General features: G+C 48.0%; 1 protein-coding gene across 3 annotated transcripts in view; it reads left to right on the top strand.

Moving 5' to 3' along the window:
* Nucleotides 1-13,233, top strand: part of LYST (lysosomal trafficking regulator) — a 4,348,576-nt gene that overhangs the window by 2,243,851 nt on the left and 2,091,492 nt on the right. For all 3 annotated transcript variants that reach the window (XM_086927077.1, XM_086927076.1, XM_086927078.1), the window contains one exon: nt 9,622-9,813. In XM_086927077.1, coding sequence (XP_086783203.1) covers nt 9,622-9,813 — 192 coding nt within the window. The remainder of the gene's footprint in view (nt 1-9,621; nt 9,814-13,233) is intronic.

Genomic DNA, 13,233 nt, shown 5'->3' with positions numbered 1-13,233 from the left:
CGAATAGTACTGCCAATATAGATGTGTAGGCAAACACACTGTACACAATATACCACAAATTTGGTGTTACAATTTATAAAAAGTATATATTTTGTACTCAAAGGTTGTATTGGACTGGACACTTTCGATATTATGTAGGGTATATGGACACGTATTGCAATGTCCGCATTTATAAAAACCCTTTGTCTGAGGAGATAACCATTCTAACCTTGTATTGATCTTTTGTAGAATTTAAAAAGCTAGGGCATAGGATGTTTCCTGAGCTAGTACCACTTCTGTCTTTCAGTTGCCCTCAGTGGCAGGCAAAACTAACATTTTGCGATCATCCTTTTCACAGGACCCTCTGTGTTGGGTTTGTATCCGGTCCCCAACAGGACGTCAGTGAGGGAATCATTGAATGGATCAAGGAATCAAATAAGGAGTCTCCTCGTTGCAGCACCTCTGTCAAAATGTTGTCTTTTTTGTACCTCCGTTGTATTTCTGTACCTCTGTCGTCTTTTTGTATCTCTGTTGTCTTTTTGTGCCTTTGTTGTCCTTTGTACTCCCGTCTCTTGTGCCTTTTTTTCTCATTGCCTGGTTTTTTTTCTGCTGCTGCATTTGCTCCCTTTTCTGCCGCTAATCCCCCAACAGCCCCTCCCTGTTCCCGCTTCCGCCTCCCAGCTGCTCTCCCTCCCCGACCCCCTCTTTATGGCAGCCGCAGCGGCCGCACGCAACGGGCACACTGCTGGCACGCCAAAGGCAGGCCCGTCTGTACCCGTCCCCGACCCGACCAGTGCCAGGGACCCTGGTCCTCCGAGCACCCACTGCTACGACTGAGCTGCCCTCCACGCAGTCAACCCCGGAAGAAACAACAACTGCCAGCTGTTGACGCTAAACACCACCCATGGCCAGTTCTCCTGCCAACACTGCCACTCCACATTTCACGCACCTCCCGACGCCCACTGCTACCTCCAACCACCATACGCCAGTGAACCCAAAACCCTGAGCTGCAACCTCCTTAACTTTTGATTCCTACATTGACATGCAGTAGAGATCTGGGACCTCCTCGACACCCTATCGCCCGAAGTCTCCTTCCTCACAGAGACCTGAACCAATGCCAGCTCCGCACCAGACATCGCAACCGCCATCCATGATGGGTACAAGATCCAGAGGAAGGACCACCTCAACCACCCTGGAGGTGGACTCGCCATCGTACACAAAGAATTCCTCTGACTCACTACAGCCAGCATGAAAGACCCAATGGAACACCTCCATTTACAGATCCAGACCAGCCCCAGAATAACTCTACACAGCACCCACACCTACAGACCTCCTGGACAGCGCAACTCGTTTACCACAAACCTCCCCGACCTCATTGATCCCCACACCCGAGCCTCCATGGACTAAGTACTCCTCGGAGACCCAAATTTCCACCTCGACAACCCCCGCGACCCTAACTCCACCACCCTCCTGGACAACCTCGCCAACATCGGACTGAAACAGCTGATCAACACCCACCAGGCGGGACACACCCTCTCACCCATCTTCGCTTCATCTACACCACGCAACCCCTCTGGACAGACTACCACTGCGTCCACTTGCCCTTTTGGAAACCTACCGCACACAAGCCCACACCACGCCGCGCACAGGAACTGGAGCAAAATCACTGAAGAGCACCTCACACCGCACTCAACTCTGCTCCTCCACCCACCATTACCAACACCAACTCTGCAGCCAGCTAACTCCACAGATGGATCACTAACTGCGTTAACACACTCGCCTCCCTCCAGAACTTCGACAGACAACACACCGCAAAAGCCACCTAGTTCACCACCAACATCCGAGAATCCAAGCACACATTCCGGTCACTCGAGAAAGCTTGGAGGAACAGTGGGGACTCGCATCGCCTACAAGACCACCATGGCAGACCGCCACCAACTCATCAGAACCACGAAGAAGAACTTCATCCAGTACAGAATCCTCTCACAACTCTAACGAACTCTTCAGCATCATACAAGAATTCATCAAATTCACCCCCCCCCCCCTCAGCGAAACCTTCGACGTCCCTCCTTTTAAGAACCTCTACAAATGCTTGACTCTTACTTCCAACACAAGATCAGGACTCTCTACGACAACTTCGACAAACAGAACCAAGGCACCGACATCACACCCACCACCAGCAACGCCACCAAACCTGCCATCACCACCTGGATTCCTGTCACCACAGAAGACAATACTAAGACCATGCAAAGCATACACTCAGGAGCCCCTACTGATTCCTGCCTGCTGCACATCTTCCACAGAGCTGCCGCCGCCATAGCACCAGAACTGTGACAGACAATCAACTGCTCCCTCGAAACAGCCACCTTCCCCGATGACTGGAAATGTGCAGAAGTCAAGCCCATCCTCAAGAAGCCTTCCTCAGACCCGACGGACCTCAAGAACTACAGACCCTTTTCACACCTACCCTTTCCAGCCAAAATCCCGAGAAGATCATCACAACCAGCTCATGAACGTCATAGAATCCAGCTCAATCCTCAACACCTCACAATCCGTATTCCGAAGCAACCACAGCACCAAGACCACCCTCGTAGCCACCACGGACGACATACGCACCCTCCTTGACCAAGGCCAAATCGCTGGCCTCATCTTACTAGACCTCTCAGCAACCTTCTACACCATCTCCCTTGCCACATTATCCACCAGACTCCACAAAGTCGCTATAAAGGAAACCGCCCTAGACTGGATCCGCTCCTTCCTCACCAACTGAACTCAAAGAATCAGACTCCAGCCCTTCCTCTCCAAACCCACAGAGATCAGCTGCAGAGTACCTCAAGCATCCTCACTCAGCCCTACGCTCTTCAAAATCTACATGGCCCCCCTTGCTACCATAGTCCGAAAATACTGATTCCGCATAATATCCTACGCAGGCTACACCCATCTCATCCTCTCCCTCACCACAGAACCCAACATTACCAGACACAGTTTCCAGGAAGGAATGAAAGAAGTTGCATCCTGGATGAGCAGCAGCTGCCTGAAGCTCAATCCGGAGAAAACGTAAGTCTTCTTCCTCTGATCCACCTCCTCCGCATGGGACAACACCTGGTGGCCCACCACCCTCGGCAACCATACCACACCCACAGACCACGCCCACAACCTTTCTCCACTCTTCCCTCACCAAAAACCAACAGGTAAACACTGTATCTTCCACATGCTTCAATGCCCTCCGTATTCTCCGCAAGACCTTTAAATGCATCCCTGCAAATCCAGAAAGACTGTCACCCTCACACTCATAACCAGACAACTGGACTACAGAAACACACTCTATGCAGGAATCAACAAATCTCTACTCCTGGGGGGGGACTCCGAGCGCTGCAGGCCACCAGGAGTTGTCCTAGGCAGATGTTGTGGTTCCCAGGATGAGGACTTCGCTTTTGTCAAAGTTGAGTTTGAGGCAGCTATCTTTCATCTGAGGGGTGACTGCTTTCATCCTGTTGTGGAAGTTGATCTTTGCGACTGTAGGTTCGATGGTGAGGGACAGAATCACTCGGTTGCGCAAATACTGGCACATGTCCCGTAGGAGGCGCAGGCCATCCTTTCCCAGGCTGTTGCAGACTGGGGAGATGCAGCAACACTTACAATGTGCTGTGGATTGGACACGATTGACTCACTGGGAAGAGCGGTTTCATCAACAATTTGCAGCTAGTTATAGTCTCTACTAGATAAGGGGGTACGGAAAGTTTGTAATGTGTTTGTTCGTTAGCGAGTGAATGTTTTAAATCACCCCTGTCAACCGTGTCCTCATTGACTGGATCATCGTAAACACACCTTATATCTTCCTTGTGCCGATATCTTGTCAATCACCTCATGAGTGCTGGCTTCATCAAGACACTTGCAGTCAAAGCCATATGCTCGTCGAGCACCTCACCAATGGGCGCATCAGTGATGCCCTTTGATCTTGATATTGTCAATTGTAGACACACACTCTACAGTAAAGAATCTGTTAAAGTCCATATGCTCGGCAGTGACTCCCTTGACAATGCAAAAACTGTCTTTGACCGCAACTTCAGTCATTACAAGATCAACCCATTCCTGATGTATACTTCTACCTCCAGATTCCTCCCCTGTACAACAATCCCTGGCAGTAAACTGGGTCCAGAAACTTCAAAGGTCTCACTTCTCCGATAATGGTGGTTAACCTCAGAACAATGCTGGAAGTGGGATCAGGTGACATCACCGCAACCATATAGTGCCAGTCCTGGCAGGGTGATTTCAGTTCCCTTTTATTATGCACCTTCTACATGGACCCAGAGCTACGTTCTCTATGAGCAGATTTCTACCTTACACAAAATCTAAAAGTGCAGTAACATGTCTCTCCCCAACCCCCACCTCCTAAAAATTGTTTAAACTCTGTAGGGACCACTAGGGAGAGATGGCAATCACGGATCCCCCACATTGTTTGCCTCTAGTGCCTGGGCTTGGACCATGACTCCCGGACCTGTTGCTGCATGTACTCCAAGGCCATAAAGGAGCATGAAGCAGAGGACTTTATGCCCGAGCCAAAGAGGACAATGGATTAGGAAGCATTCTAGGCAGTGTTCCAAGTCACCATCTTCCATATCTGGAAGCTAAAGGAAAAAGCATAAGAAGACCAAGCAACGTTTAATGGGTAATTCACCCTGTCGTTCTCTCACTTCCACAGGATATGCATCTTTGAAGCCAGAGTTGATCGATTTTTCTGACCCCAAGGTCGGACCCGGCAGCATTCTTGAACATGGTCTACTCCTTTTTTGCAAAGCCATCCTGTGTTCCTGTGGGCCCATCCACGCCACATAGCAGTCTGATGTTCCTCTCTACGGCAGACCGGTGCCGTTCCATTGACCTTAATGCCGACTCTGCATTGTTTTACCTGGCCCTCCGATACACAACATGTTGGATGACATCGCTGCCACTGACATCAGCTCCTGTGTCACAGATGATGTCACAACACTGCTACCCTTTGGCGTCTCCTGGTGGCCTTTTGCATTAGGATCTTGTCCACCCCCACGAACCATGCACAAAATCTTGACATAATACTGGACTCCTCATTCACAATGAACCGTCAGTTCAACGTTGTCTCCTCCTCATGCTGCCACACGCTTCGCCTGCTTCAAAATACATTCAGATGGATCCCCACTGAATCCAGAAAAACGGTCACACACGCTCTCAGCAGCAGACCCGACTACGGCAACACACTCTACGCCAACGTCACCCAGAAACTCCTCAGGAAACTACGAAACGCTTAAAATGCTGCAGCCAAACTGGTCTTCAACATACCCTGCCACAGCCATATCACCGAACACCTCTGAGAACTCCACTGGCTCCCAGTCAACAAAAGAATCGCTTTCAAGCTCCTTACGCACGCCTACAAAGCCCGGCGCATACCTGAACAACTGCCTCTCATTCCAAGTACCCACCAGATACCTCCACTCTGCCCAGCTGGCCCTTGCCACTGTCCCTCGGATCCACAAGACTAGACTTGGAGGAAGATCCTTCTCCTACTTTGCTGCCAAGACTTGGAACAACAAAAATCCAACATACAAATATTCAGTAGAAAGTCTTTAAAAAAGGGTTGTGGCAAAAATAAGCTTGTAGATCATAGCTGCAACACTTTAGTCTCAAAGTACCTGGGATGCATAACACAAAACAAACAAAAGGGTCACAGAGTAGGTGATGCGTCGATTCTTCCTGCGCACCGATTACGATGCGACAAGATGGCACCTCGATGCTTTGCGATGATCCAGTGCAATGCGACAAAATGGTGATGCAACGGCCAGCAGCGACGACACGCTTCTTCGATGATGTAACAGCGGCTGCTGCGGCGGCGTCACGCTTCTCTTGTTGCGTCGCAATCCAGCTCCCTTCAGCAAAAAGGCCTCACACACAGTTACAGGCCCTCCTGGCAGACTAGAACTCCCTGCAAGGAAGTTCAGGGAAGCTGGGGGTAAAGTCCTTTAAGTCCTTGTGTGCCTGGGACTTAAGAAACAAGAGGCCAGCTCTTCTCACGCCCTTGGAGACTCGTCTTCAGAGGGACACAGCACACAGCAAAGTCCTTTTTCAAGCAGGGGTCACAGCACACAGCAAAGTCCTTTAGTCCTCTCCTCAGTAGAAACAGCAAACTGCAGGCCTACCCCAGACACACAGCAAGGTCAGTACTTCTCCTCTGTCTCCTCAGTTGATCTTCTTTGGCAGATTCCTCTTGATCACAAAGTAGTCTTGGAAACTTTTATATCCCTGCGTTTCCGCAACAGGAGGCCAGCTCTTCTCAGGCCCTTGGAGACTTTCTTTTCAGGACACAGCAAAGTCCTTTCTTCAAGCAGGGGACACAGCACACAGCAAAGTCCTTCTCCGTCCTTTGGCAGAAATAGCAACTGCAGGCCAACACCAGACTCACAGCAAGGGCAGTACTTCTCCTTCAGCTCTTCAGCTTTTGTCCTCCGCAAAGTTTCCTCCTTGATTCCAAAGTAGTCTAACTTTCAGGGGTTTCAATTCTCATATGTATGCCCCAAAGTCTTTGTTCTCTATGTGTGAGGGGTCCTGGACCCAGTTCAAACCAGTTCTGGGGGCACTCTGCCAGTGCACATCTTCTTCCTTTGTGAGTGGGGTTCAAGGCAGGAGGTGGAGCCAGCATTGTGAAAGGCAGGCCCTATTCAGGCCCTGGTGCTACTCCTCCCACCACTCCAAATGCAGATAGGTCTATTCAGTCTAGTGCTAACTCACCCAGACTCCTGGAGCCATCCCAGCCTCTGTCACTCTCACACCAGACAGTCAATCCACAAACAGGCAGAGGGACACTGAAAGGTTGAATAAGAAAATAGCCACTTTCTGAAAGTGCTATTGTCAAACACATAATTTATGAACCATCCTTCCTTAAAGATGTGTTATTAAATTCTGAGTTCAGGTATACCAGATTCCAAATTTTCATCCTACTCCTATGGGAAGATATGCAGGTAAACATGTTACACAGTATTGCCCAGTCTGTCCTATTGGCAAAATAGCCTTTCAATAGTGAAAAACGAAATTGGCAGTATTTCACTATCAGGACAAGTTACCCACACTAGCACATGTCCTACCTTTCACATACACTGCACCCTGTCCAAGGGGGTACTTTGGGCCTACCACAGGGGTGTCCAATGTGTAAGACAAGGGAAGGGTAAGGCCTGGTAAATGGATGCACTACCAGGTCAACCTGGCAGTTAACAAACTGCGCACAGGCACTGCGGTGGCAGGCCTGAGACATTTCTTTGGGGCTACTCATGTTGGTGGCACGATCAGTGATGCAAGCACTAGTAGCATTTAAGTTACCAGCCCTGGCACACTTAGTGCACTTTACTAGGGACCTACTGGTAAAACAAATATGCCAATCATTGATAACCAATCACAATAACAATTTACACTGAGAGCATATGCACTTTAGCACTGATCAGTATTGATAAAGTGCCCAGAGTCCTATAGCCAACAACCACAGGTCAGGCATAACAAAGGAGGAAGAAGTAAAAAGTTTGGGGATAACCCTGCAAAAAAAAGGGCCATTTCCAACACATATGGCTGGGTCTGAATTGGATTGGTGAAGCGAGCTAAAGAACAATGATGAATTAAACCAGATCTGTGACTGGAGTGAGTGTCTGAAAAGTTTCAGCGCTCCGTCCATCATCTTGTGTTTGCTTTGTTCGCTTTAAGTTGGCAGGGTATGCCCAGACATGGGTCCCTTGCTCACTTTGTCACTGGATTCAAGCTAGCCTGGCTGGTGATGGGTGTTACACCGAAACCGGTCCCAGGATCCTTGTTTCCGGTCCACGGAAGATCTGGCTTGGCAGTTTAGGCTGGACTGTTCCCATGAGGAACAGGGTAAAGGCTGATTTGCATAAGGGTGGGTCTGAACTGGGGTGACCAAGTGAGCTAAATAATGATGATGGATTAAACCGGAACTGTGACTGTGCTCCGGCCATCATCTTGTGTTGGCTTTGACATCAAACATGATCCGGCTCGGAGAAGCCAGTATGTAGCTGGACATCTCAACTTGGGCAGTGTCCCCTACATACCTTAGATGGCTTTTCCCACACTTACAAAGCCAAGAATTTGTAGGGGTGTGTCTGCTCATGAAATTGCACCCTCACAATTAGAACCATGTACACTGCCTGTGGTCTGTCAGGCCTACGTTTAGGGGTGACCTACAGGTTTAAAGTGCAGTGACTGGTGTTTAAGGAAAACCTTACATCAAAAGTGAAAGGTGCATGCACCACTTCAAGCAGGCAGTAATGGCAGACCTGTAGACACAGTTTGTATGGGCTCTCATGGCATATTACATGGTGCTGCTCGTGGGAGACCCCTGGTGTACCAATGCCCTAGGTACCTTAGTACCATTTAATATTAATGAGACTTGTTGAGCGCACAAATACCCCGGGGGTGTCTTGGCACTATTGGCTACAGTAATTCCTACACCAGCATACCAATTGTGAGGAGTACAAAGTACTTGTCAATGAATTGAGTAAAGAGAGCACAGGCACTGGGGTTCCGATTAGCAGGATCCCAGTGTACTACAGTCAAACACACTGACACCAGGCAAAAATTTGGGGTAACTATGGCAGGAAGATCCTACTTTCCTAAAAGTGTAATCGTTTCTTGCCTGTTTGTACAGCAGATGCTTAGCACTGCCCTCTGATAAGCCTAACTGCTTATCCACACTGCCACGAAAGAGAGCATTAGTATTAACAACTTGAGCCTCTGTAAAGCCTCTGGGAGACTCTGGATTCTGTGCACCCCATACCTTACTTTGGTATAGTATTTACAGAGCCAGCTTCCTATAAAACACTTGCACTGTTGACCTGATTAGAAGGAACCCAGTGCACTTTAGTCCAAAGTGCATCAGATACCAGGCACAAGGGGGGGGGGGATGTCAAAAAGGGCACTTTCCTTCAGTAAGCTAATGAGCCACTTTTAGACATGTATGCTATTGTTTGGAACTGTTTTGTGAAGCATTAAAAGGGGTTAAGTAGTATTGATTTGTGTATTCTTGGGAACTGAGTAAGCTGGATCCGTGCATTACTTGTAGATTCCATAACGAATGCATTTGGTCTATCCCAGTCATTGCAAGGAAATCCTGAAGCACATTCCAATTCCCATTTATCTTTTTCCATCAGTGCCTTCTTCCACTTGTAGCTTATTAAGTGCTGAAATTATTTTGCTCTCATTGTTGATTCAGTAGTGAAAGAAAGGGTTTCACACATGAAGTTGGTGGTGGCATGTGAGACATTAGGTCATGTGTCTTTCTCTGTCTTTAGGATCATATTGTACTGCAAACATTGGCATGAACAAATGTGACAAACGTGCCATAAAATAATAAGTCACTCATAAATTGCACCGTCCTTTCTTCCAGTGAGAGAGGTTTTAAAAAAAAAAAAAAAACTTTTACTAGGGTATGCATTCTTAGTTTTTTCTCAACTAGTGTAATTCATTTTGCTTTATTTAACGCACTATACTTTGAAGTCAACTTACTGTACTGTATTGGTCCCATTACTTTTGGCCTAATATTCATTGAACAAGAAAGTATGTCCGATCTGATTGAGAATTGGACTTAAAGTTGTTATATATTCTTTATTTCAGTTGCTCAGAGATTTTCATTAGCACAGCCTGATGCATTGCTAATGAGAATGCGCTCAGTTGCAAATGATGAGCTTGCTACAATGATGCACCGGAAAATGAGCCAAGAGGATCGCATGAGAGTCACAGAGAGTGAATTTGTTCAAAGATTGCAGAGACTTACAGTTTTGGCAGTTAATCGACTTATTTACTTGGGTAAGAATGTATTGCTCTCCAGGAGGCAGTAGCATCTTTTTATCCTATTAATTATAGATGTGCTCTCGAAGCATCACAACAGTATGTTGTATATGTTATTATAATGAATGTTTTATTTCTAATGGATATATCATTCCAAGGATTCATAATATAAACCTTCTGTCAGTGGCTAGGACATTCTGCTGTAGCAGCACTAATAAGTAGCATCTGATAGCGACTTCTAGCCGAAGATTATTTTCCTTTGAATTACCCTCAGGTGTCAGACTGAATCTGGAAATTCTTTAATGAGCAATACCCCTGTGTGCTAGTAGGTGGCATTGTTTGGCTCTACGTGGCATCGCCCGTGCCGAAAGGGATGTTTACAGTGCCTAAATAGACGCCACCCAGTCGTGTTGACATCAGTTCTTTTCTTTCTACTCCACTCAGTGCAGATCCAGAAAGAGCTAGCCCGTAGTCACTTTTTGACTTAGCTTTTTTTTCAGCAGTTTGTTGACTTATATTTGAGGTGTTACCTCCTGGTGTGGCAGAAATGTCAGCAAAGAAGGCAAGCTTCAAGCCCTGAGGCAACTGTCACCGACAGATGTCGTTGATGGACCCTCACCTTGTTTACCTGTGGTGCCTTCAAGGAGACCATGTCCCTAAGGCCTGTTCTGACTGCCTCGCCATGCATCCGAAGGTCTTGAAGAAGCAATCCCTCAAGGTTATGGCACCTCTATGTACGACACAATGAAGATTGAGGTCCCACCCAGCAGCTACAGTCTCCAAAAGTTCCTAGTCTGTCCATTTATCATCACAGGCCATCACATTGTACAGATGGGGTTTGCAGATTGTGCGAATGGGCTACTTCCTCCCCTTCAAGCCTACCCTCCCTCCATGTCACCAACCCACGACAGGCTATGGAGGACCATTTGTCTCTTCTACAACTGAAAGTGATGGCTCTTTTGGCCAAAGGAGCTATAGAGAGAGTGTTGTTGTCAGAATTGGGTCGCAGTTGTTATTCCTGCTACTTTCTGGTGCCTAAAAAAGACAGAGGCCTTTGTTGTGTCCTAGACTGCACTCCCTCAACTTCTTCCTCAAGAAGAAGTTCAAAATGATCACTCTAGCTTAGATCCTATCTGCCCTGCACCCTGGAAACTGGATGATAGCATTGGACTTGCAGGACGCATATTTCCATTTTTCCATCCATCCTGCCCCCAGGTGTTACCTGCAGTTCATGGTTGGCCACAGCCACGAGCAGTTCGCTCTGCTCCCCTTTGGCCTCACCAGAACCCCTCAGGGGTTCACCAAGGTGACGGTGGTGGGTGCAGCTTATCTGCAGAGATCAGGGGTGCCAGTCTTTCTCTATCTCAACGACAGGCTGGGGAAGACAGGTTCTTCCCAGGCTATTGTCTCCGACCTCCAGTCTACAGCAGACCTCCTGCATTTGCTGGGATTTGCGATCAACAAGCCAAAGTTACACCTGACTCCCTCTCAAACTCTCCCTTTCGTCAGAGCTGGTCTGGACACAGTGCTGTTTTGGGCCTAACTTTCTGAATGGCGAGTCAAGAATATTCATGGTTATGATACTGATGTTTTAGCCTCTATCCTGGATTTCATTGAGACTGACTCTGAGGCTGCTGGGTCCTGTATCCTGATGGTGACACATGTCCATTGGCATATGCAAGCTCTACAGTGAGATCTGACGTTCCAGTGGGGGCAGCATCAGGGAAATCTCTCAGATATTGTCAAGATCTCAGAGGGAGCTGTTAAAGGTCTGCAGTGGTGGTTAACAAACTGTGATTGGGTCAGCGGAAGACCCCCTTCCTTCCCCAGAACTCCCAGTAGTGACAAATGCGTCACTCTTGGGACGGCGGCCATCTGAGTTAGGTGGAGATCAGAGTACTCTGTTCTCCGGCGGAATCTGGACTCCACATCAACCTGTTGGATCTCTGAACTGTCCGATTGGCATTGAAAGCCTTTATACCTTCCATACAGAAAAGGCTAGTGCAGGTGTGACGGAGAACACTACCGCTATATAGTACTGCAAAAAACAGGGTGGTGTGGGGTTGTGGACCCTTTGTCAAGAGACCCTGCATCTCTGAACATGACTGCTAAAGCAGAGCATATCCCTGGTGGTTCAACATCTGGCAGGTTGTCTGATCTCCAGAACGAACAAACTTTTTTTTTTTTAATTTCTTTATTAAGTTTGCAATGTGAACAGCAATAGAAATCTATAACCCCTTACAAAAAAACGTAGCCAACACGTTTCGTCCGTAGGACTTCTTCAGGGCTACAACAAACAGATATACAAAATACATATATTATACAAAAAGCTATTTACAATTAAAACAAAAGTTTGTGATACGTCTTGATTATAAGGAAACAATTACATATCACTAAATCATTTGACATGGATGTCCTACTGAGAAGGTTTACTCTTAAGCATATATAGCTCATTGAGGAGTGAGAGAAACATATTCTAAAACACACAACTAAATGTTTAATTTTTTAAAGTTTTTTACTCAAAAGTTTATTGTCTGTTAGCAGTTTCTGAACATCTAGGGAGGATGGAAGAATCATTTCATTGTTTAGATACAGTGTCAACTTCACTGCAGGGTAAGGTGAAAAGAGGGGAGAACCATTTCATTCATTAAGATGAAGTCTGAGCTTCACTTCAGATTGGAGTAAACTAATAACAAACCAGATCTGAAAGAGACACGTTAGTGATAGATTCCTTACCTTAGAATATCCCCAGGCGTCAGACTGGATCCGGAAAGTTTTGCGTAGCAGTACCCTTGCGCGTCGGCAGGCGTCGTCTGCGGCTCCGCGTCCGTCGTAGGCGTCGTGAGTACTTAGACGCCGCCTCTGCTTGCTGACGTCAGTTCTTCTTTTTTCCGCGTCAGCCAGCGCAGATCTGGAAAGAGCAGTTCCCTAGTCACTTTTTGACGAAACTTTTTGATCTTTTTGATCCATTTCGAAGTCTTTACGACTCCGACGGTGCCGTTAGGGATGCCCGGCTTCAAGCATTGCGATGAGTGCGACCGTACCATGTCGGTCACGGATCCCCACCGCTTGTGCCTGATGTGTTTGGGCGTCGACCATGACGACGAGGCCTGCTCCGACTGTCGGGCCTTCTCGAGGAAGGCCAGGCGGGAGCGGTCCCGCAGGCGACTCGAGATCCGCCCGTCGGCCCCGCGCCGTGTGAGGTCCCGGTCCCGGTCCCACAGGAGGTCGAGGGACAGGTCGCGGGGACGGAGCCGTCACAGCTCCGGGAGTCGGCGCCACTCCTCCGGGTCCAATTCGTCAGGTAAGAAGCATAAGAAGTCGAAGAGACATCATCGCTCTTCTGACTCCACCTGACGCTCGCGCGACGCGGCCGGGGGTTCGGGTGACACCGCCCACGCGGCTCCTCGTGAGTCGTGGGCGCCGCTTTCGGCCCCA

Source organism: Lissotriton vulgaris, chromosome 6, assembly GCF_964263255.1.
Source record: "Lissotriton vulgaris chromosome 6, aLisVul1.2, whole genome shotgun sequence".
Lineage (NCBI taxonomy): Eukaryota > Metazoa > Chordata > Amphibia > Caudata > Salamandridae > Lissotriton > Lissotriton vulgaris.
The sequence above is the reverse complement of the archived record's forward strand: the minus strand, read 5'-3'. Positions and strand labels throughout refer to the sequence as shown.